General features: G+C 38.1%; 1 protein-coding gene across 1 annotated transcript in view; it reads right to left on the bottom strand.

Moving 5' to 3' along the window:
• COL3A1 (collagen, type III, alpha 1) overlaps positions 1 to 26,867 on the bottom strand; it is a 51,087-nt gene extending 24,220 nt beyond the window's left edge. Inside the window, exons 1-7 of the mRNA XM_009995249.1 lie at positions 26,668 to 26,867; positions 8,833 to 8,841; positions 8,407 to 8,606; positions 6,158 to 6,196; positions 5,432 to 5,548; positions 3,593 to 3,664; positions 200 to 265 (exon numbers count right to left, since the gene is read on the bottom strand). Of these exons, the coding sequence (XP_009993551.1) occupies positions 200 to 265; positions 3,593 to 3,664; positions 5,432 to 5,548; positions 6,158 to 6,196; positions 8,407 to 8,606; positions 8,833 to 8,841; positions 26,668 to 26,746 (582 nt within the window). The 5' untranslated portion in view covers positions 26,747 to 26,867. The remainder of the gene's footprint in view (positions 1 to 199; positions 266 to 3,592; positions 3,665 to 5,431; positions 5,549 to 6,157; positions 6,197 to 8,406; positions 8,607 to 8,832; positions 8,842 to 26,667) is intronic.
• Positions 26,868 to 27,113: the final 246 nt, after the last annotated feature.

Below are 27,113 nucleotides of genomic sequence, written 5' to 3'. Positions count from 1 at the left end.
CTTAAGACAACCTTAGCCAACACCCCACAGAACTGCAGAAAGCACTGGGGAGCACAGAGACTCAGCAGCAGTCTTGGGGGTGTATAAATGGTACAGCCCAAATAATAGGAGATGTCATCTATCCATAGAACTGTTGGGGATCTAGATTTATGAGTTGAAAATAATATGCAATAATGATGAAAAGATTAATTTTACTTACAGGGGGACCTGCATGACCAGGTGGGCCAGGGGGACCACTGGGGCCAGGGGGTCCTGGGAAGCCAGTCTATAGTGCAGATTTAAAATAAAGCATTATATTAATGTAATATAGCTATAAAGGCTAAAACAGCTGCAACAGCAACACCAATAACTGTGAAATAAATTTTTACATATTAGTACAAAGAAATGTCCATGGTGACATGTACTTGGTGAAGTAAAAAAAGAAGCAGCACTATATAGAGACACTGCTAAATCTTGCATCCACAGGCCCTTCAGAAAGGGGGTCACTGTGTTTCTCTTTGAAGCCTTAATTAACATACTCCTCAAAGTATTGTATTATTTTTTCCTCTGCCACATAACTGAGCTATTAAACTAACCTTGTGTCTTCAGATGCTGATAAGCTTGCTTGCTAGTCTATTTGTGCCAGATTTTGTTTTCCAAAACTAATTTTTAAATTTGTCACCTGCATTCAGGAGCTATAACACACACACATTTACAACTCATTAGAGCAAATTTGTATGATAAACTCTGTCTATGACTCTAGACTTCTTAGGACTTACAGGTACAATGAATTAAGGCCATAATTTTTTTACTTGTCAGTAAGGCAAGGATTTTCACCAATGAAATATTTTCTGAACTTTGTCAGCCATTAAAAATAAATGATGTCTGGACCAGGTGACTCAGAGGATGAAATCTCACTAGATGTATATTTTTACTCAAATCAGTAATACTGTTCCTTATTTTAACTGCAAAAAAGGGAGTAAAATATTATTAAGGAAATTCTCAATTTGGGAAGTATGCTAGTATTTCTATTCTCTTTATCAACAACCACAAAAGCAGTTGATATTGCAAAGCAGAAAACCTTTGAAAATTAGCATAGTGATTTACTGCAGCTACAGGTGGTTCTTTAAAAGAAGCTTTTGTTAAACTAAACTGTTTATGGGTTTGATTCAGCCAAAACAATTGAAGTGTCTGAACTACAAGAGAACCACCATGTGCTGCAGTACTGACAGCATATTCCATGGCTTAATATTGCACATAAAGTGTTTGATGGGAGATTGTAATTTGGTGTCAGAATAGCCAATGCATTACAGATGTTACAGGAACATCATTTTATTAATACAAGAGTAATAGTAAAACTATGATATACTGCTATACATAGTATAGTATACTACTATACTAGAAATACACTATATTAATATTAGCTCACAGGTTGTCTTTTGTCTCAAAAAGAGAATTGTTGCAATACTTGCTATATTCTAAGACAAGAAGTACACCAAATGGAAGAGCAGTTAGTGCCTGGGTAAATCAGGGTAAATCAGTCCATGAATACAATGAGCAGTCCCTCACTGTTAATTGTTAGAACTCATTTGGAACAGAATAAGTTCAGAATTAGCATGAATTGTCACCATCAACTCATCAATTGCAACCAATTGATTAGAATTATGGCTATAAACAAACAAGACATGAGCATCACTGGGGAGATAAACTGGTAGTTAGGTATGGTATTTGCTTCCTGCCAGCATCTCCTGACTGTGAGCAGACAAGCATATTTTACTTCGAATATGCGCACTGGTGGAAAGAGACAAAGACAATATGTGGAGGTTATATGAGCAAGGAAACTGAGATGTAAAGTACAAAATCACTGGACAAGGAGTGGAAAGCCAGTGAAAAGACAGTAGTGGGGAGATGTGTGACTCAGGAGATACCAGGCACTGCAACCACCCATAGACAAATGTTGGTGTTGTAGGTGGCATTTTTAAATTTATTTCTCTTCCAAATTATTTCAGTTTGGAAACTTATTTAAACTGAAAGTTTAAGCTGAAATTTGATACACTAAATTTCTAAATTAATAACTCTATGTCATGTTAGTGATAAACATTATTTAGTTCAAGCAAGTCAATCACATCTGCCTGTAAGTGCTCTGTTTCTGGCTTTGCAGTCATGTATTGCATGAGGCAATATAAAAGAACATACGACCTGAAATACAGATAGTTCTGGCTGAAGACATTCTAGGGCACCCAATGGAATTATAATTTCTTTCACTCAGGTCCAGGGATCAGAGCACAAGAAATCACTAAGCACCTCAAAGAGAAATGCCAAAACAGAAAGGAGTAACCATGCTTGTTAACTGAAAGGTATCTTGTTTGTTTGCCTGGTTCAACACATCCCACATGAAGACAAAGCAAAATGTAGATTACATGATAAGCTGTGGTCAAAAACTGTGAGGAGCTGAAAACAAATACAAAACAATACGGTTGAATAAGACAAGTACATGGAAGATCATATTAGCAAATGACCAAGGTAGAAATAAAAAATGAATATAAAAGTGAGAAAATAACCAACTATATTTCAGGAAAAACAGCTGTGTGATAAACTGCCTATGACAGAGTTTTAATTAGTAAAAAATTATTTCACAAGGTCATCTGATGGAGCCCTGAGAAATAACAGATTTGCTTGGAACTTCTCTGAATGTGATACCCAAACCTTGATGTGCAGCATTCCACTGAAAATAATGATTGTACTTAATGAAGCAGCAGCCAATTTCCCATAACAACAATTCACCACATCCCCTACACAGCAGATTGCCTGAATCGAGAGCATTCCGTGTCATTGGTGGAGAATATCTCTAAATCCTAGTGCCTAAAAGAAAAATCATGAGGTGCAACATTTAAGTTTGTTTATATGGAAAGCATAGCTCATGCATAACTCTTTCAGGCAATCCTTGATTGTTCTCACTAAAAAAACTGTGAAAAACTTGGGCTGGGCCTAGGAGGCAGATAGAGCATCCTTAGTACACAGTCTAGATATCTGTGGGTAAAAAAACATGCTAATTGTAAAATGGAAAGTGAAAAGCTATTCACTGGTTCTGGGACAAAAATAAGATTGTAAGAGCAGTTTACTCATCAATTATCAGGCAAATTTGAATTGTGGAAGAGTAAACAAGTATGGAGTATCATTCTGAGTAAAGACAGAGTGCTGCTGAGTGGATAAAGGAAGATTAGGGACAGTGGAAGAGGTAAAAAAGTAGTGGAAGGGAGGAAAGGAATTACTAGAAGAATACAAAAAGAGATGAGGAGGGTACGCAAAGGAGAAGAGGATAAAAGTTTAGGTCATGTAAGAAAGTGAATCAGAGAAAGTCAAGGAAAAAGAAGGTAAAAAAAGGAGGAAAGAGAGACAAAAGCAGGAATCCCAGATAAATATAGGTACTTTTTAGAATGACATTACCCAGCAAACTGCTGCCTTAAATTGTATTCCACTTCCAGGCAACAATTAAAACTTATCTAGTTAAATTAAAATCAGGATACATATACATCCAAGGTATAATCTACAAGCAGAAAATTTGTTCTTTTTTTTAAAAAAAAAAGGACAGAAAAAGTCTTTATCATCTTACAATGGGCTGTGGGTAACCAATACCAGCTGAACCAGCTTTCACATCATAGGAGTCATACTGTGGAGAAAAACTCTGTAAAAGAAATAGAGAAAAACAGAAAGAAAGGGGGAAAAAAAAAAAAAAAGGATCATTAGAAATAAAGTAAGTCCTTTCCTATATGGTAAATATATGGAAATAACTCTTTTGTATCTACTGAGTAGCAGTTGTTTGACATATAGCTGCCATATTTAAAATCATCCATAAAAGACGCCCAACCAATTTCTTTATTTTGTGGTCATGGTGAATGTATCCAGCACCCAGCTTTCATCCTGACACCTGGGCCTCAGCTGGGCCAAATACAGCCTTTCTCTCTTCTCTTCTCATTCCTGTTTTATTCCTTTTAAGATTTTTTCCCCCCATTTTCATTATTTGTCACTTTTCTGCTGGCCTCAGTTGTCACTCACGAATGTTGATGAAATATTTCTGTTACATTTAACAATGCAACAGTTTAACAGTTCATTATTACTCTCCTAATTTCTTTACCATTTATTTAATGAACGTCTAATTTAATTGTATTTTGTAGCAACAACTTTCTTACCTAGGTGTAATTGGTCCTTCCCTGAATTACAAATCTTTTATTTTTTTTTCCCCTCATGCATGAGAACTTAGACATCTGAAAAAACTGAGTGTCATACTTCTTTTCTAATGCCATTTTCCATCCTTCCCTTTCTCCCTTCCTGTTGCCTTTGTCACTCCAAATAATTAAAACACGGAATCTTTGAGTCGATGCAGCCAAGCCTCGATGCTTTCAGCAGTTTATGTTGAAACACATGGAAGCTCAGTCCAAGCATGGAGTCCTGTGGGCCCTTCTGAGAGCAGACAGGACCTCTGACACACCCATTTACACAAAATTCTGTTTCAAAAAGAGAAAACTATAAATTTCACATTTATTTTTTCAAGGAATTCCCATGTAAGCCTCTTAGTTGGCATATGTGGATTTCATTCTGCAGATATTATCAAACTTATTCAAATAACTCCTTCACAGTTTTGTGCTAAAGCAATGCCATATTGTAAAGCTCAATTGAATGGAAGACATTGTAAACTCTTAACAAAGCTCTTGCTGTGGCTCATCTCCCTGAACAAATCCAACTGCACAGAAACTTCAGTTAAAAGGAGCTCTCTTGTTGGGTCTGCCCAGCTCTTCAGAAGAGAATTCAAGATTCAGTGGGTCAGGGAGCATAAGAAATAGTACTCACATGCGAGGACCTGTGTTTCAGTCTAATCTCCTGGGAATGTTTCTTGATTAAACACGCGTTGGATAAAATACAGTAAAGCAAGAGAGTTCCCTGATCATTAACTTCAGGGGACATACTTCCTCCTGCACACTTTCTTTCTGGCCAGATTATTTTCTGAGTTACATAAGTCCTTCATCTGATCTGGCTCCAAAAGTTTTCAAAAAGAAGATGAGGCAGAGATGATTTACGTTGGATAAAATACAGTAAAGCAAGAGAGTTCCCTGATCATTAACTTCAGGGGACATACTTCCTCCTGCACACTTTCTTTCTGGCCAGATTATTTTCTGAGTTACATAAGTCCTTCATCTGATCTGGCTCCAAAAGTTTTCAAAAAGAAGATGAGGCAGAGATGATTTAATTGCATTCCAGCCAAATTTTGTGGAAAAAACCCCAAACTAGCAACAAAACCCCACCTACCATTCAGCTGTGAGTTTCTTAAGCACAAATCAGAGACAGATGCCACTGGAAGCAAATTATGTGTGAAGGTGCAAGGGCCTGGTACCTACAATATTGCTTTGTATGTTTGTGAACATCAGGGTAGAAGCTGAACATAACAATGACTTACGCCTCCGTTTATACTGGGACATGACTGGCAGATCCCAGGGGGACCAGGGGCTCCAGGACTCCCTGGCTGTCCTGGGGGACCAGGGGCACCATTTCTGCCTGGAATCCCAGGAGAACCCTGCAAAGACACAAGCAGAGCAGATACAGAAGTCAGCACTTGCCTTCAGCTGCAAAGGTGTCATGGGACACATCCTTTCATTTGTAACAAAGTCTGTGTGATTGTGGTGGGAAACTTTCTCTAGTAAGTGTAACTAAGACCACACTGAGCATTTATGGAAGATATAGACAGTAGATAAAATTCACACATAGAAACACTTCGTAGTTCCTGAAGCCTTATTGCACCTAATACTTGATCAATCATACTAGAAATATTAAACCGGTCAGTTCCTGAATCTAAAATTAATGCTGATAGTGGAGTTCATAAGTTTTTGTTTTGTTTTGTTTTGTTTTTTCTATTGTGAAGAAATATATCAAAATTAACAACTGTAGTACAATTTGAGCTAAACTCTATCTCTCTCTTTCCAGTTTAAATTTTTGACAGTTTAGTTGAAGCTAAAGAGCTACTTCAAAGTAACTACATGGCACGGTCCTGCAGACAGTGTAGACACCAATGAAAGCTGGGTATCTCAGTAGCTTGATTGGGACATACAGTTATAGCTGGTATTATAGGGGTGGGCTCTTGGATTTGTTTGGTTTTTTAGGGAGAAAATAAAAAAGCTGCACTTACAGGGTCTCCTTTGGGGCCTCGGGCAATTACTCCAGGAGTCTAGAAAAAAAGGAAAAGTAATTTAATTAAGAAAATGAAAATAAATGAAAAAAAAATATAAACAAGAGGAAAACATTTAAACATTAGAACAGAGTTTTATCAAGTTAATTCATTCTTATTCAGTATATTTAAGACCTGTAGGGTTTTTAGTCAGTCCTTCATCTTTCATGGTTTGTCCATAAGCTACACCTCTCCTGTAGGCAAAAAAATGGCACTAATGAGGCCATTAGAGCCTTGACATTTAGTACCATGGGGATAGAAGTCCACTGTGGAAAGCTGTAAGGGACAGTTTTCTTGTATCCTTCTCAGTCCAGCATGTTAAGCGTGATAATGTAGCTGATTTTAGTTTATCAGACCTGCTCCTCCAATTTATTTAGCTTTCAGTTAATAATTCAGTTACACGTTACTATCTGGATTCTCAATATACAGCTCAGAGCAGTTTTTATGTATTCAGCTGCTGTAGCAAAGAATATTCAGCTGAAACTGTCTTGGATCTTTCAGGGTGGCATTTCCCTATGCACCATGTAAGGTCAGCACAACATCTTCCAGGGGAGGACCAAACTGTTGCGTATTGAAGGCAGAGGCTGGAGGAAGTAGTCCAGATGTCCTTGGTTATCAGGGGCCACAGAACTGGTGAAGGAGTCTCTAGACTCAACAAGAGAGAGAGCTATGCTTAAATCTCCAGCATACTTCTATGTACCATTTGTTTACACCTCTAAAACTGTTCAGTGCGGTAGCTGAGGTAACCCTGGAAGCAGTACAGGTGCACTAGCATGGTGCAGGTAACAGTAGGTGATGTGTTTGTATCTGACATTTCATGTTTAAGCACACACACTATAAAGCTGCAGAAATGCATCATCTCCCTTTTGTTTCCATATACACATCTCTTTCATTCTCTTCCTTTATCTTCTGGATAAAAAACTTCAATGTGCCTGTGGAAGTCTATGTAGTTTGAGAAAATCTCTTTGATGTTAAGCAGGGATGAATGTTGAGATAACCACAGTACATCTGCCTCCCTCCCTGGAGCAGTTTAGGCAGGGGACTAGTAATACATTTGTAATAACATTCTTGATTTTCCTGAGGTGAAGTTGCTGCAACTGCTTTAGATAATGTCGGTGTCTATAAGCAAGATTATGATAAATTAGGCATGTAGGGCTTGAATCATCCTGCCTTTGCAGAGCATCAAGTCAGCAATAACTCTGCAAAAGGAGATATCCTCTGTGATGATGTAGAATTGAGCTGATAAGAAATGCAGACTCATAGTATGCTGTGAGAACTGTTGAATTTTCTTTGTCTGTGTTGGCATTAGTTTCATGTATATAGATTGAGCACGCAGTCAACAAAACAGCTGTTTGCATTATTCTTATGCTTCTTCATAAAATGGAAAATATAATGGCTAATTGTTGGCTTCTGGCCTTTTCTACTATTTATCTGTGCCAGTTGCCTATGTAAAACTGAGTTAAAAGACTTAATGGTTTCAGCTGCATAGCCTAAAGGTCTAACAAGTATTTTATCTAATTTGGTACCAACTCTCTGATAGAGTACAGAAGTATTCTTGAATTTAACAAAAAAGATAAAATTCTGTGAAAGTTCAATCTATTTTGTTTTTGTTTGGGTGGGGTTTTTTAAAAATTTGGTTGGTTTTTTTTGGTGTGTTTTTGTTGTTTTTTGTGTTGGTTGTTTTTTTTTATTTTTATTTGGCAAAATTTGTTCTATTTTGTTTTTGTTTGGGTGGGGTTTTTTTTAAATTTGGTTGGGTTTTTTTTGTGTGTTTTTGTTGTTGTTTTTTGTGTTGGTTGTTTTATTTTATTTTTATTTGGCAAAATTTGCTTTCAGCTGCATAGCCTAAAGGTCTAACAAGTATTTTATCTAATTTGGTACCAACTCTCTGATAGAGTACAGAAGTATTCTTGAATTTAACAAAAAAGATAAAATTCTGTGAAAGTTCAATCTATTTTGTTTTTGTTTGGGTGGGGTTTTTTAAAAATTTGGTTGGTTTTTTTTGGTGTGTTTTTGTTGTTTTTTGTGTTGGTTGTTTTTTTTTATTTTTATTTGGCAAAATTTGTCCTTCCTAATTATTTACATAGAGATAGAAAGTGACAAGCTTAGCATATAAAAGTGTTTAAGAGCATCTAAAAGAAAATTAACTGAATTTGGCATGGATCAAGAAGGCAGCAACACCAAAATAAGAACATTGAGAACAAACTTACTCTTGTCGGTGGTGGTGTTGTTTGTGGACAAACTGGACAGCACTCTCCAAATGGAATCTCTGGGTTGGGACAGTCCAGCTCCTGATCATCACAGACAATGTCATCACAGAGAACAGACCCTGAGTCGCACACACAGATTTGACATGGCTCTGGTTTCCAAACATCCCTGTCAGCATAAACTTGCCCAAGATGGGTACATCCTGCAACTGGAAAGAAAGACAAAACAGTGGTCAGTATTATTTCAAATGGGTTTTCCAAATCACAAATTAATAACATGAAAGTTGTTGGATATTCTGTTTTGTTTTCTACTGCAATATAGTTTATGTGTGTGAAGTACAAAGCTAAATACTTCTCTTCAGACACTGGTAGGATCTGTTACATTAACTGCAGTCTGCTCTAAGTCTATAAACAGACATCAGTGGAAACCTCCTGGAGCTGATCCAAGGCCCAATTAAATCTGTGATAATCTTGCGTCTCGAGTAATTTGAATGTCAGACAGAGTTACTGCATAATTAGCAATTGAATTCTCTGCTGCAGCTAGAAAAGAAACGTGCCAAATCTGGCAACAAAGTGCAGCATTTGCCCCCATGTGACAATGTGAGCACTTACACGTGGATGAGGAACAAGCCATCTGCCCAGCACCAATTCTTGTTACTAGCATCTTGCATTAATAGCCAGCACCAAGTGTTTTCAAAGCATTTTTGAAAGCCAACATATGCAATAGATCTAAAAGAATGTTCACATTAATTGCCCAAATGGTTTGCAATTAATGTGTCATCTGGCCTGCTCAAATCTTACAAAGGTCTGCATTTTCAGAAGAAAAAACATTGTTAATCTGTAATATTAATGGTTTCGTGAATTCTTTCCAACAGCTGTTCTGCTGATCCAATTTATTGTAGATAATGAATTTGAAGAGAATGATGAAAACCAGCTTCAACCATTACATTTTGGGTAACATTTTGGGTTTGTAATTTCTTACAGAAATAAGATACAGAAAGCACTGTCATTTAAGAAACCAATACGAAATTAATACCACGGAGTTTGGCAAACTCCTTGTAAGTTTTGAAGAAGCTATTAGAAGTCTCAGAGTGCAAACCTAACTATCAGTGAATGTCTTGATTAATGGAGCAAGATTTTTTCAAGAATAATTAAAAATAAATCATTCTAGAAGCACAAAATTCTGGAGAAAGAGCTATTTATGTACCTACATTGTCCTTAAAACTTGAATATCAGAATAACTTACCTACTACATGTCATCCATCCAAAAGAAAAAAAAATGCCAGAAGATTTAATTCAAAGTTCTCTAAAGTTACCACTGGCTCCAGACAGAAAATCATGAATGCCATCAAATTGTGGTAATGATGATAATTATGTAGTATAAGACTGAATCCAATTTTATCATGCAGTCCGTCCCCATGAGTTATGCAGTCCCTCTTTCTTTTCTCACTCACAGAATCTTTCAACTTTTTTTCTCTTTTTCACTACCATGTTAGCACACTGGTGCCTTTCTCTCCTTACATTTTTGTTGTTGTGTTTTTTGTTTTTTTTCCTGCCTATGTTTTTGGATATCTGTTTCCATACCCATACAGGGCTCTCTGGCATGGTACATACTTGGATGCATTTCTCTCTTCACATGCTTCTTCTTCAGTTCCTTTTCCCTCTATTCCGTTTCCTCTTTCCCATGACACACAACTTGCCTTTTCATCTTCCCTGAATCCTCCTGTCTTTTGTACCTGAACAGCTCACCTTTTTTGCTGCTATGTACTCAACTGAACTTATTTTTTTCAGATTCTGATCCTTTACCAGTCTCACTCAGATGCTTTTCCTTGCCTATATTATTCTGACTTGCTCCTCTATGTCATCCATGAAATTCATCACCTCTTTGTATGAGCTCCGTAAGAGTGGTGGGGAACACAACCAAGACGTCCTAGCTCACTGAGTGGAGAACCAGAGTGAGGATCTTGGAGCAGGGCACTGCATGGGATAGGAGGTCTGTTTTTTCAATTTTAATCCCACTACAGGCTTCTGCATACACCAACTCATGCTATTTCTGTGCTTCAATTATAAGAGAAGTAAACAGGAAAACATTGTCTTATTAAGGCTGACACCATTGATGGTTAAGAGTTCGTTTTGACCACCAGCTTGATTACAACAACAGCAAGATGCAAAAAGCTTAAAAAATCCCTTTCAGACATTTTCAAGCCAATTTTTTTTTTCTGTGCTTGGTATCAGGCTGGGAGCCATTATTTTACCTTCCTTTGACAAAACAGAAAAATCTTCAAATCTAAAATATTCCAGTGACATATGAAAACTAATTCCCCTCAAACACTTCTATCACTTTGAAATTAACTTTTTCCTTTCCCTTTGCTTCTCCACCTCTTGGGCCTCACCAAAAACTTCAGATCTTGCACGAGGGAGGTGAAGAACTGCTTATTGCCAGGACATCATCTTCACACTCACTGTGGCACAGGGTCACTGCATCAGATGCAGCTTCAAAGGGCACCACCTAAAAGCCATTACTTCTGAAGATCTGCATGTCCCTTAGTCTGCTAAGCTAGATTTAGTTTCTAAAAATCTGGTTTCCCAACTCTTACACCACAGAATAATGTCAGTGGATCCCAGGTAAAGAAGCTGAATCTCTGCTTGACTAATTGCTGACTGTTTGTGTGAGAAACATTTTCCTCCTTTAACAAACTAAAATTTCACTGCAGGCACTTAGGAAGAAAAAACTAAGACAAGAGTAATGACAAATGTTTCCTGACAAACAAGAAAACTGAAATGTATTTAATGCAACATTATGAACAAAATACTTCTTATAGTCTCTCTAATGACTCATGAAAAAACCCTGAGTATCTCAGTGCATGAGTGGTTCACTGTATACAAGATGGCCTCAAAAGCAGTATTCTGTGGAAGGCAGAATACCAGCAAAGATACTGGGAAGTTAGAGTTTATTATCCATCTAAAAGGAGCTGGTTGGATACACCCAGAGAGCACAGGTGGCCATGCTGTCACTTCACCTGAGAGTGATGTACTCCGCTCTCACCTTGCTTATGAGCTTCCCTGTTTTGCAGATTAAAATGTCCTTCTCATTTACAAACATAATGAGGAAGGAAAGAGATTATTTTTCTTTAGGTTAGGGAAAAACATGATCTATTCATAAATGTCACATAAAAATACCATGAGACAGATCTGAAAGAATTAATACTGTTACTGTGTGCGCAAGTTATGTACAGCTTTATGAACTGCATACACATGGAGAAAAATGCACAGTGCATGCACAATTCTGTACCATAAAGTGTTTATTTTTAATATTCAGATTTTCAGTTCTCAATGTCATCCTCTTATCCTTTTTTTAAAACTATATCTTTAAGACAGCAAGGTTCTTATTCACTATAAAATTCATATCCAAGAATTTTCATTTTTGATCTGCCAGTTTTTTCTTCATCCTTACCTAATTTTAATTGATTTGTTTTGTTGTTTTGTAACCTCCAGAGATGTCAGCTTGCTGCCTTACAATGAAAAGCACAGCTTGAGTGGGGAGCAGAAAACTGCCATATTTCTTTCCCATATTTTTGTACTGCTGGTTAGAAAAAGTTCTGTTTTCAAGAGAGCTGCTCTTTCCTGAAGCAGAGGCTTTTCTCAGTGACTGATTTTTCACACTGACACTGCTTACTTTTCCATATTTTAGTCAGCAATATTGATGAAAATGATGGAAATTTAAAATGTGTCACAGAAAGACTGACATGATTTTAGAGTAATGCAGAAATAAAGCAGATTTCTCTGCATTTTTATAAGGTTGTCATTCAGTTATTTTACAGTAGATGGCATTATTTAACAGAAAGAAAAGACAAAAAATTGAAGCCATCTGGATATAATGACATTCGTGTTTGCTTCTAACTTTCTGGACATTGTTAAATGAATTCAGAAATAAGCTAGGAGAGCTGCAATGAAAATCGTTGTGGCCTTTGGCAGGATGAAAGTATTAAATAGGTTTCCAGAGGAAACTTACATCTGGGAAGACTTAGTCTGCTCAAGATACCCCCTCTGTGCTCAGATGTAGATCTGTGTGTCAGCATGTTATGACATAATGCATTTTGCATTGCTCATAAAGATCAACCCTTAGCTCCAAAATCCTTTGGAAAGCTGATTTGTGCTAAAGCACTGGCAAGTAATGTATAGGAATAATAAGGTTATAAAAAAGCTGACTTGCCTGCTTCTAGACTTGTGGTAGAACAGTCACATACTTGACTTAGCCAGCTTTTCTTATTGATTCCTAATCACATATATTAGCCCAAGATTCTAAAAACTATTAGAACTCAACAGTATTTGCCCAAGGCAATGTAAAATATTCTTCTTTCCAAAGCCCTGAATACAGTGGCTATGCAACATTTCACTCCTATGGCAGTTATTGCAACAGTTTCTTGGAAATTGTGTCAATCTCTGATCTGGTGCATACAACATTAAAGTTTAATATTTGAAAACCTGAATAACTTTGAGTTTATGCTGTTTACTGAGCACTCACATTTTTTAAGATTTTCTGTGAGTAAAATTCACCTGGGCCAGCCTAAAAAGTGAAGAAATGAAAAAAGGCAACATAATCTTCATCACATGCTTGTTTTGAATTATTTCCCATTTTCTAAGCAGCCTAGCAGCTGCATGTAAGCAGACAAGTAGTGAAAGCTGAGAGGAAAATCACAACTTAGTCTCAAAGGATCTGTACATCTAAAAGAGCCCAAATCTGTACAGGGGAAAACAAATATGGTCGTTGTAGGCCTGAAGGATAACAGATGTCACATAAGACATAATCCCAGTGAGGTGAATGGGAATCTGTTATGGAATACTAGGACCTGAGAAGCTGATCTGATTTGCAGTTGCTTTTGGCTTTGCTTTTGTGCAAGCGCTGTGATCATGACTTAACCACATTTATATGGTAAGAGGGAAAAATCTCCTAACAGTATCCTCAAAAACCACAGGCTTTTCCCGTTTGGACAGAGCAAATGTCCAGCTATTGCATTAGTAGCTGACTCCCATATCCCATTTGCAGAGATGTGACTAAAGGTTTAGAAATTAAAGAACATCTTGAACTTTTCTGGTTCTGCCTCAGCAAGGGCAAGAGTCCACACAGAGGTGACTCATGATTCTCCAGCAGCGGCTCGATGATGGCTTGGGAAGCAAAGCCCAGGAGCTCTGATCTGCAAGAATCTGATCACAAACACAGTGAGTCAAGCAAACTTTTGTTGTTGATATTTGAAGTAAATCTGTTAAAGGCTAATACACTGACATGAAGGAGACCTCATATCTAACTATGACTGGATCCAAAGTCTGCTGAATCAAAGAAGGGTCTTGTTGTTGCTTTTCATGGACTTCAAACTGTATTTTCAAGCCTATGGTTCCTTATTCTGACCTGATCTTGGTGCGTTGCTTTACTAGATAGCTATATCAAAAAGTGTTTTTTTTTCATTTCTTCTGTAGTATTGTGCATTCCAGCACTATTTTATACACTGTTTAACCAAAGGACAAAGTAGAAAGGAGATATACTGTTCATATTCAATGGAAATGCTGTAATTCTCCCCTGTACTGGAGCAGACAGAGGAATCCATCCCAGCGTCTGCAGCATCACTGCTTTCCATTTACTGAACAGAAAAGAATGCCACAGTGTCTACCTCGAAGCAAATGGTTTGGACTCCCTGTCTGGTATTATGATGATGTTTATAAGAAAATCAAACATACTCATTCCATCCCTTGATCAGTAATGGAAACAAACGGACTCTCATACTGAACTAATTGGCTTGCTGAGCCAGAATGCCCTGGTTTGTCCACGTGTTCTACTGCCAGATAAGTGCTGAGTACTAGAAAAGTCTGAGAGTTTCTGCTTCTTAGGAGTCGGGAAAAGCAGTGGAAATAGAAGGAAAAAATTGTTTAATGATTTATTTATTTTTTAACTGCAAATCCTACAGACTTCTGTCAGCTGGAATTGTCTTAAAACAATGACCTAATTAAATGAATGCATTTCACGGGGTACATGAGGACATAAGGACCAATATGGACATACCTACCTATGAGGACATTTTCAGATTAATGGTACTGATGTGATATTTTGTAAGGCTTATCCAGCATGTGATTGAAGGATCAGGAATGAAACCTCAATTGACAAAACACTTAAAATCAGGCTGTGAAAAATCAGAGCAGGTCTATCTTAAAAATCCTTTCCTGCACCATGTCCTGTAGGAGGAAGAACTGCTATTGGGTGGCATGCAAAGGGAGTATGAATGAATGGTTTCACAGATTTCCCGAGCTACACACCAAAAAGGAGAGCAACATCCTGTGCTTTCAAATGGAAACCAAAGCTTTCTTTTAGGGGTGTTCGTCTGCCAAAAAAGCTGGCATTTGAACAGTTCTGCCACTTCGCCAGTCCCAGAGGTTTTCCTCCTTACTAAGATGCAGAGCAAGAATGAAAAGGCAGCATAAAATAGTGCTGGTTAATCATAGTACTTTACTTGTCTGTCAGATGCATTGTGGAAAGGAGACATGCACTGTTTCACTGGCAGTGTATAGAAGAGGCAAAGGATCCCTATGTTATGTAGCCAAACTGTCTTTGCTCTGATACCCACCCAATCTGTCTTTCAGACTACAAAATGGAAAAAAAAGAACCCAGACTGGCACTGGTACAAACAAGTATTTGCATTTTAAACAAATCATTGCTTGTTTCCTTCATTCATCTTCATAAGCTCCAAATGCTGCAACCTTCCTGCAGCTCTTAGACATTTTTGAAATATCAGGATTAAAAAATATTCTTATGACATATTTGCTACCAAGTAAAAGGGCTCTATTTTCCTTGCAGATTAATGGCTTTTTCCTAATCTTTCAAAGCGTGATTCATGTTAAGAACTCTTAACTTTTCTTATTTTCAGAGGGCTATTGTTCCTCTCAAAGGAAACAAGGGCTTGTAGTAAGAGGACAAGAAGAAATGGATCAAAACTGGAAGAGGGAACATTGAGGTTAGACATTTGGAGAAAATTCTTTAATGTCAGAGTGGTAAGACACTGGAACAAGTTGCCCAGGGAAGTTGTGGCTGCCCCATCCCTGAAAGGCCTTAAGGCCAAGTAGGATGGGGCTCTGAGCAACCTGATCTAGTGGGAGATGTCCCTGCCCATGGCAGGGGGTTGGAACTAGATTATTTTTAAGGTGCCTTTCAACTCAAACCTTTCTATGAACCTATGAAATGATGAATTTTGGTATAAAGAAGCTGAATCTTTCACACTCTGTCTCAACGTCTAAGTTTTAAAAATTGCTCTATTCAGGCACATATGTTGACATCCTTGAATGATGTTCTTCATGCAGCTTCTAAATGTCACCCTGCCACATAAGTATTGCTTTGAAAGAGGGACCAGTGGTATCCATCCCATCAGTGATACTGTTAGACAGCAGCCCCACTGGCTTTGGCTGGTGTCTGGCATGAGCCACAATGGCAAAGAGTTTTCTTGTTTCCAAACTGCTAATAGGAAAACAAAGTGCAAGGGTTTTTGGGTTTTTGTTCATGTTGTTGGTTTTTTTGTTAATTTAGTTGGTGGAGGTTGTTTTTGGCAGAACTGTCATTTCAAGCTGAGTCATATGAGGCTCAGAATAGAGCAGGCTGCTGTATGTCTATCACCTTGCTTCTCTTTTGGGATTGCCCAGAGAACTGTTATACAGGTTTCTGAACTTATGAAACTAATTTTGAGAAAAAAACATTTGATGGATGCAAGAGGTGGTTATACTCCTTTTGTTGTTTACTGTTCCTGTTCCTCCACAACACCATGGCCTAAATTGCTTTTTGTGAGGGAGGAAGATACTCCTAAATGACCACCCCTACAGAGATGTGAATCTGGGAGTACCTCTCCAAAGTCCTCTCTCTGCAGGTTAACTCTTTAACTCAGACAATTATGATCATACTTCTGTCTTTTTAATGGAGAGAGACCTCTTTTGTTATAATTTGCAGAATGTGTATCATACCTGATTGAGGGTAAACACTGCCTGATCAGAATCTCCCTTGATTTTACTGGGCTTTGGATCAGACCTAAAGACCATAAACTTCTAATCATTCTGCTGGGAAATAAAGGTCTTCATTGCTCAACAGATCAAACTTTTTAACTGTTTGCATTAGAGAAGGACATACAGTAAGAATTTCATTTCAATTCAGTGCATTTGATGCCTTTTAGAGGGAACATTGCATAATTTTTCACTCACTCTCTCTCTCTCTTCCAATTATTGGTAAAATGCCTATGAGATTTTTCCATCCCCTCTGTTCTTACATGACAATATTTTTTGGCACATCACCTTTTGTGCCATTGGGTGTCACTCTAAAAATACACAGAAGGCTCCAATCACTTTATTTGTGGCTATTTAGTTATAGCTCTGGCACAAATTCTCACTCCTCTGCAGTAATATGATTTTAATGTGCTTCTTGTCTTTAGAGTTGCCAAATGGCAAAAGACTTGTGTCTTAAACCAAGCAGAAACTGACATAAGTTCAAGGTCTGATGTGATTACTGATGATTTTATGGATTTATTAGTTTCTTCAAATGTACATCCTGCCCACTCCTTGAGCAGTCAATTAAGACTTCTACAGTCAGAGTAGGTAATCTTAATTTTGAACACTTGAACACATGAACACTTCCAAACTGATTCCATAAGAAGCTAGCCTAACACATATCTAAAGAAAAGCAATAGCTTCATGCTCAATATTATTAGGATAAATTAAGTGGAAACATTTACCAGCATCCAGCACATTTTGTCAGAACTTTAAAATAAAATCACCCCCGAGGTATATATAAAGCCATACTTCTGTGTTTCTGTTTTTAGCTAGGACCAGCAATAGTTTATAACAGTTTATAACTGGAGAGTTCTTTGTAGCATTTCTTGCTGTAGGTCTGACCGGGCAAGAACACAGAAAAACTGGAAAAGTCATTGTGTATGAGCAGGTTTCCCAGGCTATACAGCCAGTCTTGACAGATCCAAAGTATCATGAAAATGAGATTCAGCTTCTGAGCTGTTAAGTGAACTGGGAACTGGTAATTGTTACAATTTGCTCTATGTAGCACTTCCTTTAAAAACTGAACTATAACTACTTAATTCAAGGTACTTGATTGATTCTCACAAGATAAAACCCAAAGGCTATTTTGGGGAAAAAAAGTATGATCTTTGATTTGCATTGTCTAACCTTGCAATTAAAACATCTGATGTTTAATCTGATGATTAAAGTTTCAAGTGGGACATGATCTTATTCCCCCTTTGCTCAGTGAGAGGGCTAACAATTTTATGCAATGCTGTTTCTGTGGTTTGCTTGGAAGAAACTGGCTTGATTCAATGCTTCTCTCATGAGACTGGAACAGATGGGAAATGTTACAATTCAGTATAGTACACATGGTAATATAATTGATTTTTTCAGATACTTTGGACAACGTCAGTCACGATATAACTCCATGGCCATAGTGAATTTACATCAGAGATGAGTAAAGCAGCAGGGGGTCAAATTCTACACTAACATAACTCCCTGCACAATTGCATTGATTTCCCTGTAATTGCAGAAGTTGGAAGTAAATGAAGCCTTTGGTTCTTGTATTTCATATTCCAGTGATGGATTAAAGAGGTCTGGTGTATTGTCTGAAGCCATAACTTTGGCTGCCAATAAATTAAAGGTATTTGAAATTCAGAAGATGGGAATGGGATGGAACTTTAAATGCATAGAGCATTATTAACCTGGGTTCTTCTGCAAAACAGCTTGTATTCATTCACTCCTAATTCCAGTTTGTACTAATTCACCCCACATCCATTTGGGGCAGTTTGTTGGATACACATGCCAGTAATTGGAATTCTTCTTAATCTGCCTCATAGAGGATATCAAATGGTTATTTGTACACCAGCTACAACGTTCTTATTGTCAGCTTCCTAAGACTACTAAAGTGAGTATTGTGTTGGCTTTCTCAGGGTACCGAAGACAACTTTCTTAATTTTGGGACTGCTTAAGTATCAAATTATATGCCTGTTTTTCAGGCAAGAAGACCTAAGGATCTTCCTAATTCCTTCATCAAATGAAAGTCAAGAGCATGCAAGCACAGAGATGACTTTTTATTAGTATCAGAGGTCAGAAGCATTGCTACTGAAGTGTCTGTCTGTGAAGTCTGGCACGCATTTAGCTCTCCCTGCTCTATGCAGCAACAATGCCTGCTGGCACAGGGTGAGGATAAACAGTGTGGTGTAGCAGAGGAGGGCTAGAACATCCTCAGCAGACACTGCCAGATCCACCAGAGTTTATCTGCCTAGTCCTTAAAAGGTATGGGTGGAAGAGACTGAGCCAGAGAACACCTGATAAATGAAGAGGCTCTGTGTTTTTTTTTTTATTCTTATGTGACAGATGTTTACAGCATTCTTTCTCTGTTCAACTGCTCTAACAGGGAAGGAATCAGATGGATTTGAATGCCTCTTTTCTTTCTTTTTTCTGTATTTTCCCTCTTCATTTTTACGCTATTCTGTTCATACAAAAAGAGATCTACAAAGAGGACCACCCTGCCAATGACTAAGCCACCAACAGACTCAGAAAATTGTGCAAAGAATCCTTGAAATGTCTGAGCAGATTTCAATTACCCTTTTCAAAGATTTGCAATTCCCACTACACAGCCTATTGTTTGCTTTCACTAGGGCATTCTTCTCTTAAACAGCTGGCACAAAAGGACTAGTGCTATGTACGGAAACAAGCAAACACCATAAAGTAGATTTAAAGTAAAACAGAAAAAAATTTTTTTTTTTTTTTTTAAAAAGAGCCCCTCATGAAAATTAAGAGCTTTCCAAAATCATATGAATTATTTTTTTGCTGCTTATAGTTGAAGGAAAGAATGGGGGATGTAGTTCATTCCCCTTTCATGCTCAGCATGGCTGTTACACTGAACATCAAAGGAACAATGAGCAATGCTTCCCATATTTTTTATTAACTGTATTCGGGTGAGCAATTGTTTCTGTTGTGTCTCTTTGAAAAAGGAGCTGCAGTGTTGCTCTAGCTTCTTTTTCTAAAAGAAAATGGAAGGAAAGAAAAGAAAGAAGCTGCAGCACCACAGGGAAAGAACAGAGGCAGAGAGAAGTTTGCAGCAGACAGCCTGCTAATGTTCCGACTGGTCACTGGGTGTGAATTGCAGGGAATTTTAGTGGGAACTAATTATGTCCAGAAGTTTTCCAAGAACTGACAGTGTTGCTGTGGGAAGTAGTTTCCAGACACAGATCATCCTTTCATATCTACTGCTGCAAACATGCACAGGGTGTTCCTGTGACTGCAGCTCTTTGCAGTGCTGGGATTAAAGCAGCTCCTGAAGCCACCATAGCAGCCCACAGAAGTTTTGCACATGCAAGGAAATCTTGTGCTGCCTGGCAGGAGAGAAAAAGTGCCTGTGCCATCCTCTAGGATGGGATGCATAGTGACAAAGAGAAAACCAGGGCAGGAAGGGATGGGTCTCCTGGGACTGTGGGTGGTTTGTGTTATGCTGGAGGCTGTTCTACTACAAACTCATCTGAAGTCTTAAATCTACAATTCATGTCCTCCATTTCTTCAGTCATTTGGGTGCCCCTTTAACCGTAAGAGAAGGTACTAGGCTTTCAAAACAACAAAACACATTCAGCCTTAAAATCTGTATCTTTCTATTATCATCACATTCTTCCTGTTCAACATCCAGTGCTTGCTTTCTCCTCTCTGGCAGACATTTCTTCTCAGTCTAATTGTGTGAATCAAAGCAAGACAAAAATTTGTAGACATTGTTAAAGGAGGTACTGTTTTCATTCTCATTCTGATAGTTCATGTTTAAATGAAGGGTTTTATGTAAATGAAGGAAAATGGAAGAAGCATTTTAGCTAATCTGAATGGAATCTCCTCTGCTGTATTTTCACTAAACAAAGCCAGAAGTCCCAGAGCTGAAGTTTATCCATACTAAAGCCAACAAATGGTTGTTGTTGGAGGGGGTTATATCATGTTTTCCATTGTCATTTTGACATGAAACAGGCAGAGGATTCAACTTTGCAAACTTGGAGACAAGAATATTGGCTCTGAAGTGAAAATAACGAAATAAAAGCAGTGGTTGGAAGTAGGTTAGGTTTTCTCACAGCAGAGTAGAGACAACCTTTCCTATGAAATACAAGGTGAGAAAAAATGCTTGAAAATATAAAAGCAAAAGGTCATGTACTATGTGAGAAAGATTTATTCTTCTACAGTCACTGATGGAACTCATTCCACCTTGTACCTTTCCAGCATCTAAGACAGGACAAGCACATTGCTCTCTGTCTCTGTTATACTTGCAGAAGAGACTTTCTGACTACCCTAATATGCAATTTTCTACTGCCTGTGGAGATTACTAACTCATCAGCCACAACAAGGAGCAACGCAAGGGTTATTTTTTGAAATTGTTATACAGTCTCAAAGCAATGTGAGAAGTATTAATAGCATGGTCTCTACACATAAATATGGGAATCTTAATTCCCTGAAACACAAAGTGTCTGACTGAGCAGAATGGAGAAAGATCAGGAGATTGCATGGGAGTTCCTTATAAATTTTTTCCAGGGACAAAGCATACTCTTGTCAGGGAAGCCATGGAGAGGACAGAAAGTAAAGATTCACAAACCCTGAGTGTGAAAAGATTTAGTGGAAGAAAGAATATCCAGAGGAGCAGCTGTCGTGCAGCAGTAGCTAAACTAGAGCACTGGCTCTGGTATATAGTAGCAGCCTGACACTGGGGGATCCACTGCAGTGAGTCACTGCACAGCCTTGATGTCACAGACAGATCATTGCCCTGAGCTGCACTGCACCAAGCTGCCTGCTCTGCAGGAGGAACCCACTGGATCCCCTGGGCCTGGAGATGGACAGCATGCTGAGGGCCAGAAGCTCCAGCGTTCTTCTGCACCTATCCTCAACAGCCTGGCCTGACAGTACAGAAGCAAGATACTGCTTCTTGCATCACTCCTGAAGAAGGAATATTATCTGTGCCCAGTTCTCCTCTTGTGCAGGATATATTATCATGGATGTGTCAAAGGAGGGGGAGGCTGGTGAAGTACTGCAGCAGATAAAATGACGACACTAAATTTTTTCTTCTATTTTGGGTTGAAGGTTATTTATCATCTGCCAAAATCCAAAATCAGAACATCTCAAACCTGTAGACGGGCAGGTACTGAACTCTAAACCACGTTCAAGTTGTGCAATCTATAATTTACCAAGCTACCACAGGGAGAATGAGCTAACACTTGCCATGTTGAATAAGAAAATATTTTATTATACCCTTTTCAAGTTTGAGATTTCTTTTGGTTTTGCCAATAATAAATTTAATTTTGCTCCATAACATCAAATTTCTGCAAGAACACTGGAATCTAATCCGGTTACTTCAAGACGAAGAAAACCCATTTAACATATCTTTACCATTACGAAGAGTTTTCCTTTTCTTAGCTGAGATAATTTGCCTACTTTCTCAAAAAAACACAACTAAAGGACGGCACAATCTGGAGTATTAATGGACATGACGTTGCACTAATTTCCACTTTTAAACTAATTATTTCTTCAAACCAACAAATTAAAACTGTTACAGCACCTGTGGCTTGTGCTCTTCTCCAGACTGTTAATCTACCATAAAAACATCAAGAGCAATACAGTTTTCATGCTGCTCATAGCCTGGGAAAGCATGCTTTGTTATTGTTTCCCCCTACTGGTAGGCTGAACCTTTCAACTCTGAGGACATTGCTTTTTCATCCAAAATGCTCAGTGACAGCCTGCACAAATTCTGTTGCTGTCCTCCAGCATACTTTCCCAATTATGAAGCCAGGTATGTCCCGTTTTCTGCACATTTCTGATTAAAACAAGATTTTAACAACATCTGTACATATCTGGGACAATAAGTAATAATGATCCATGGCAATGATCCCTGCCAGTCTGGCTTATCAGCCAGTCTGTGGAAAAAAGAAAAAGTGAAAGCCATCCATTCCTTTCTTTCTCTTGAGTAACATTAATTAAAACTAACACCCAGCTGTTGTATAAGGCTGGCATCAGCCAAGATTTTGCAAGTGACACCTGGCTGCCTATTTCAGACCGCACAACTTTGGCAGAAGCTGGAATAGGAAATAGGATTTGCTTGTAATCTGCAGCAGTAAGAAAGAAGCAAATGTAATGACTCTGATGGAGGCATCAACAGTAATACTTGTGCCAGAGGCAACACCCTGCTACCTCTGCATCCTCCCCCTGTAATACAGCAGTGGATGTTTCCAACTTCACCACCTCTTTTAAAAAAAAACAGTCAGTGTATATTTGGTCTCAAATCAAAAGCAAATTTGGAAAATAATGAAAGGGATTTATAATGGTTGCATTTTGCTAAGGCTAATGCCTTCCAGGGATGTGTTTATGAAATTTGTCCTATTTCCAAGAACATACATTCTCATGTTTAGAGGGGGTGGATTCCCCAGGCTTTCATTTAGCATTATTTTTCCAGAGCAGAAAGGAATGTTTCAGTTTTCCTAAGCATAACCTTGTCTGCCATGTTCTTGGTAAAAAAAAACTAGGAAGAATGGAAGAAGAGCAGGAGACTCCTAACCTTTCATACCTTCACATAAGTTGCTTTTGGTGTTGTAATTATCTGCTGGCACACGTCAGCGTTATCTGGCTGTACCTTCAAAACTCTGGAGAGTGAGTTTTCCATGTTACCAAAACTTTTGAGGGAAGATAGTTCTGACTGTCATTAGCATTACCCTTAAACTAGCTAATTTACCACCAAAGAATGCGTATGTGCAATGTTGCATATAGGTAATGGCTAAAAATATCAATCTGGCAGTCTCAGAAATATGCTGAATCTGTGCAGTATCCATCTACTTCATTACCTATCTAATCCTTTCCAGTTAATTCACGGAAAAAGCTAAACCAAGCTGCTTAAAAGTTTTCCTAAAATATCATCCTTCATTTCTGGAGCATCAGGAGTGGGTGCTCAGAATAGAGAGTTCTTTGCTTGCTGCATCCTGAAACCTACATGTAATGGTTATATTTCATTTTAAAACTGTAATTTGTGACAGAAAGTAATATGAATGGTCAATAGGTCGTCTCAGAGATATTTTACTGTTCTGTCATTACATCAGAAATTAGTTTCCTGACCAAACATCCAAGATAATACATGACCAGGAAAACACTAAATTACATTAGAACAAAAAATTATTTGGAATATTGATGAAGGTTTTCTGGCTCTGCTCTCACACTGTTTTTAGAGCAGTAGGGTTTCCCTGGTGACCTCAGGGAACTTCCTCAAGGAATATAGGGTGTACATATGAGAAGTCTCACTCCACTCCAGGAGACTGAGACATCCTCTACCCATCTCAGATGCAGCCCAAATCCCTTTGAGTTCCCTTTTGGCACCAATGTGAGCAGTGCTGTGCATGGGCTTCCTCTTTAGTCAGTGGAAACTGCCAAGTAACTTCAGTGTGTCTAACTAAAATTTATGCTGTCTTCTGGAAGTAGCTGTCTAGATGAACTCTACAAACTGAAGATGAATGGTATTAATGTAGGCTGTAAGGCTAATGAATGATTGCACAAATTGTGCTGGCAGGGTACAGGATTTCTTCCCTAAAGAAACACTAAACTTTTTGGTAGTTTAATATGCAGGATGTTAAGGTGCCTTCAAATGATAGAACTGGATATACGTTTCCAGAGTCTGAATCATCTGTTCTGTCTGAAGCACCACCTTCATGCCATGTCAACCACCAGGAAGCATTTTTATCTTGAATGTGGTCAGGGCTTGCAAATGCCTTACACTAGCTTGACTAACATCAGAAAACCTGGATTGTGTCAAGGTCATTTAATTTTCAGGCTAAAAGAGTCACAGTAGGTTACCAGGACACACAGCTTTTGTCCACAGAAGCCACAGAAAATTCCTTGTTCCTCAATCCCGAGCTTCTGAAGAGTTTTAACCTGGGGTTGTACTCAAATATCCATTCCTAGCTATTACAGCAAGACAAAGAAACACATAGCCCAGAGGTACATCTGACTATCCTAAACTTAACATATATGGAGCAGTTTCCTTAATGTCTTGCCAAGTCTTGGCTCCTGGCAGGCTTACCCAAGGAAAATTTTATATTGACTTACATTTGATACTAACCATATAAATATTTTTCTTGACAAGAGAGAGCATTTTAGCATGTCTGGAAATTCTCTTTTGAATAGTGGAAAATTTCTAGTCCATCGCTGGCCTTTACATGAATTAGCATTGCTAATAATCAACTCCTTAAATTATTATTGTTTTCAGTGAGAAACAGCCTATACAAATGTGTGGAAAGGAACATTCCAAAGAGAGGACAGACTTAAATATTTTAAGGGATAACTAGTGTTTTATCAGTCTCTCTGTGTAACCTCATCCGTGTAAGTAGTATGGAAGATATCCCAGTAAGGAAATGTTACTACTACACCACAAAACAGGAATGTGGCAGAGAAATGAGAATCCTCCCTCACACTTCATCTATATAGTGTTCTTCTACCCATGATTGACCATTTCTTGAATCAAATACATCAGAAATGTCCAGGGTTACGACCATGGAGAAGCGTAATGAAAAGAGACCTGGGACTCAGGGGGGATTTGTTTATTGGGACAAATAAAAATTATGTTTTATATCAGATGGTACCAGTCTTAGTCCTTATCCTTCTGAACATATCTATATAAAATAGACATAATGCATATTAAATACATGCAATATGTTTATTATTTTCTGCTGTAAGCAGAGAAAACTCACAGCATATGTTTGCTCAAATTTATAGCATTTTCTTCAATGAGGATTATTGAAGAAAGAGTTTATATACTGAAAAAGCAGAAAGAGAAGAGCATCAGTTCACAGTATATTCTGCTTATTCTCTACAGAATGTTTTTGTTGTTTGTTGTGGGTTTTTTTTGTGATAGATTCATTACAAGATGTAGCCTGTGCGTGCTGAGGGAGACTGGTATTTGGGCATGCTGCTGCTGCTGCTGCAGATACTACCTGATTTGCTCATGCATGGAGCCCCCTGAAGCTCCAGCTGTTCCACTGCCAGGAGCCTGCTGATAGTCTCATGGTTGCCCCAGCAGCAGAGGTGCCTTTCCCAGGTGTGCTGAGACAGATAGATTTGCCATGAAATGGTGAAAATAATTCTTGTAATGATTTGTATCATGCAGACTAGGGTAGGGTGTGGTTTCTAAGGCATTTGACTTTCCTTTATTACACTACAGTTAATTTGGCCGCTGCTTATTGAGCTATTCGTGAAGTTATTTGTTGCCTCCATGCAGGAATAAATACATTAACAGATCTTTTATATGTACAAGAAAGAAAAACGTTTTATCTGAAGGAAGTTCTTGTTTACTATGTCTGGCAAGCAGGAACAGAGCACAACCAAAAAAGGTCAGCTGTACTCGTGGAATGTCATCTGTTTAACTTAAATACTCATACCACACTTATCTTCACTCTAAGTTGAATTAGTGTACACAAAGTATTTTCCGCCCCCTCTGATTTCTGTGTTCATTTGGTTTTTGTGTTCGCACTCTCTGAAAACATGCACACACATACTCACATGGGCTCCCAGATACCATCAAATGCTAAATAGTCTCATGAGAGACCATTACAGTCTGCAGATGTACAATTCTAACTATTTCAGCTAAGGGAATTGATTTCCCTGCCTGTTTTTTGTCCAAGTAAAAATCCTGTAAGCTGACATATTTTCACATATTGCTCTTAAAAAATGTTTCATCAAAACTGGTTAGAAGTTTAAGGCTGTTTTCTGCACGCAATTGTTTAAACAAACCCCCATGCTGCCAGTGGAAAACACACAAGTACAAAGGAGAACTCCAAATAAAAAAAAAACTGTAAGAAAAAATCTATTGCTTGTGACAAATAACTTCCAGGCAGCAGAGAGGTAACAGTTAAAATGTCATTCCAAGAGTTAAAAGAAATAGTTTGTAAACTCTCTGGTGTCTGTAACAGTAGAACAAGTAAGAACAAGAACAAATGCAGATAAGGCAGACAGCACTGTACAGTCCTTTTAACCACAGAAGAGAGCAAAGCAAAGAGAAACTTCTGGGACGGTAATGCAAACTTTCGCAGCTTTCAGCCTCAGCTTGAACTATCTAACTCTGCTGAATTAGTGAAGAAAAAGTCTTCTGGTGACATTTGTGAATACACATTTCTTAAAAGCTATTCAAATCATTGGTGAAAATAAAAATAAAATAAAAACATTAAATCATAAGAAGCTTGAATTACTCACCGTCTTGTTGTGCCAAAATAACTGAGGGTTGAAACACGGCAAGAATGAGCAAAGTTACTTTTTGCACAAAGCTCATCATGTCTAAATATTAGACATGAGACTCTTTGTGCAAAAATAAAAATGGGGGGGGGGAAGAAAAATCTATTCAAAATAGCAACATCGGTTGTTCCCTGCCCTTCCAGCACTGGGCCATGTACAGAACTCAGCCACAAGCATTCCCCAGCTTTGGCCTTAAATAGGAAAAAAATTGGCTTACTTTACTTTTCCACCCCCTTTACTGAAACATGAGAAGAAGACCCATCCCCTAACAGTAAATGAATGATTAATATTTCTCTTGGCTTTACAGAAGAATAAAGTCAACTAAATAAGACACACAGCACATCTGGAACTTTTGTCTCCATACGAAAAGCACACTGAGACTGCATTAGAGCAGTTAGTGTGTGCTG

Source organism: Chaetura pelagica, unplaced genomic scaffold (genome assembly GCF_000747805.2).
Source record: "Chaetura pelagica isolate M959 unplaced genomic scaffold, ChaPel_1.0 scaffold33, whole genome shotgun sequence".
NCBI classification, from domain to species: Eukaryota; Metazoa; Chordata; class Aves; order Apodiformes; family Apodidae; genus Chaetura; species Chaetura pelagica.
Note: the sequence above shows the minus strand (reverse complement) of the source record. Positions and strands in the feature narration are given on the sequence as shown.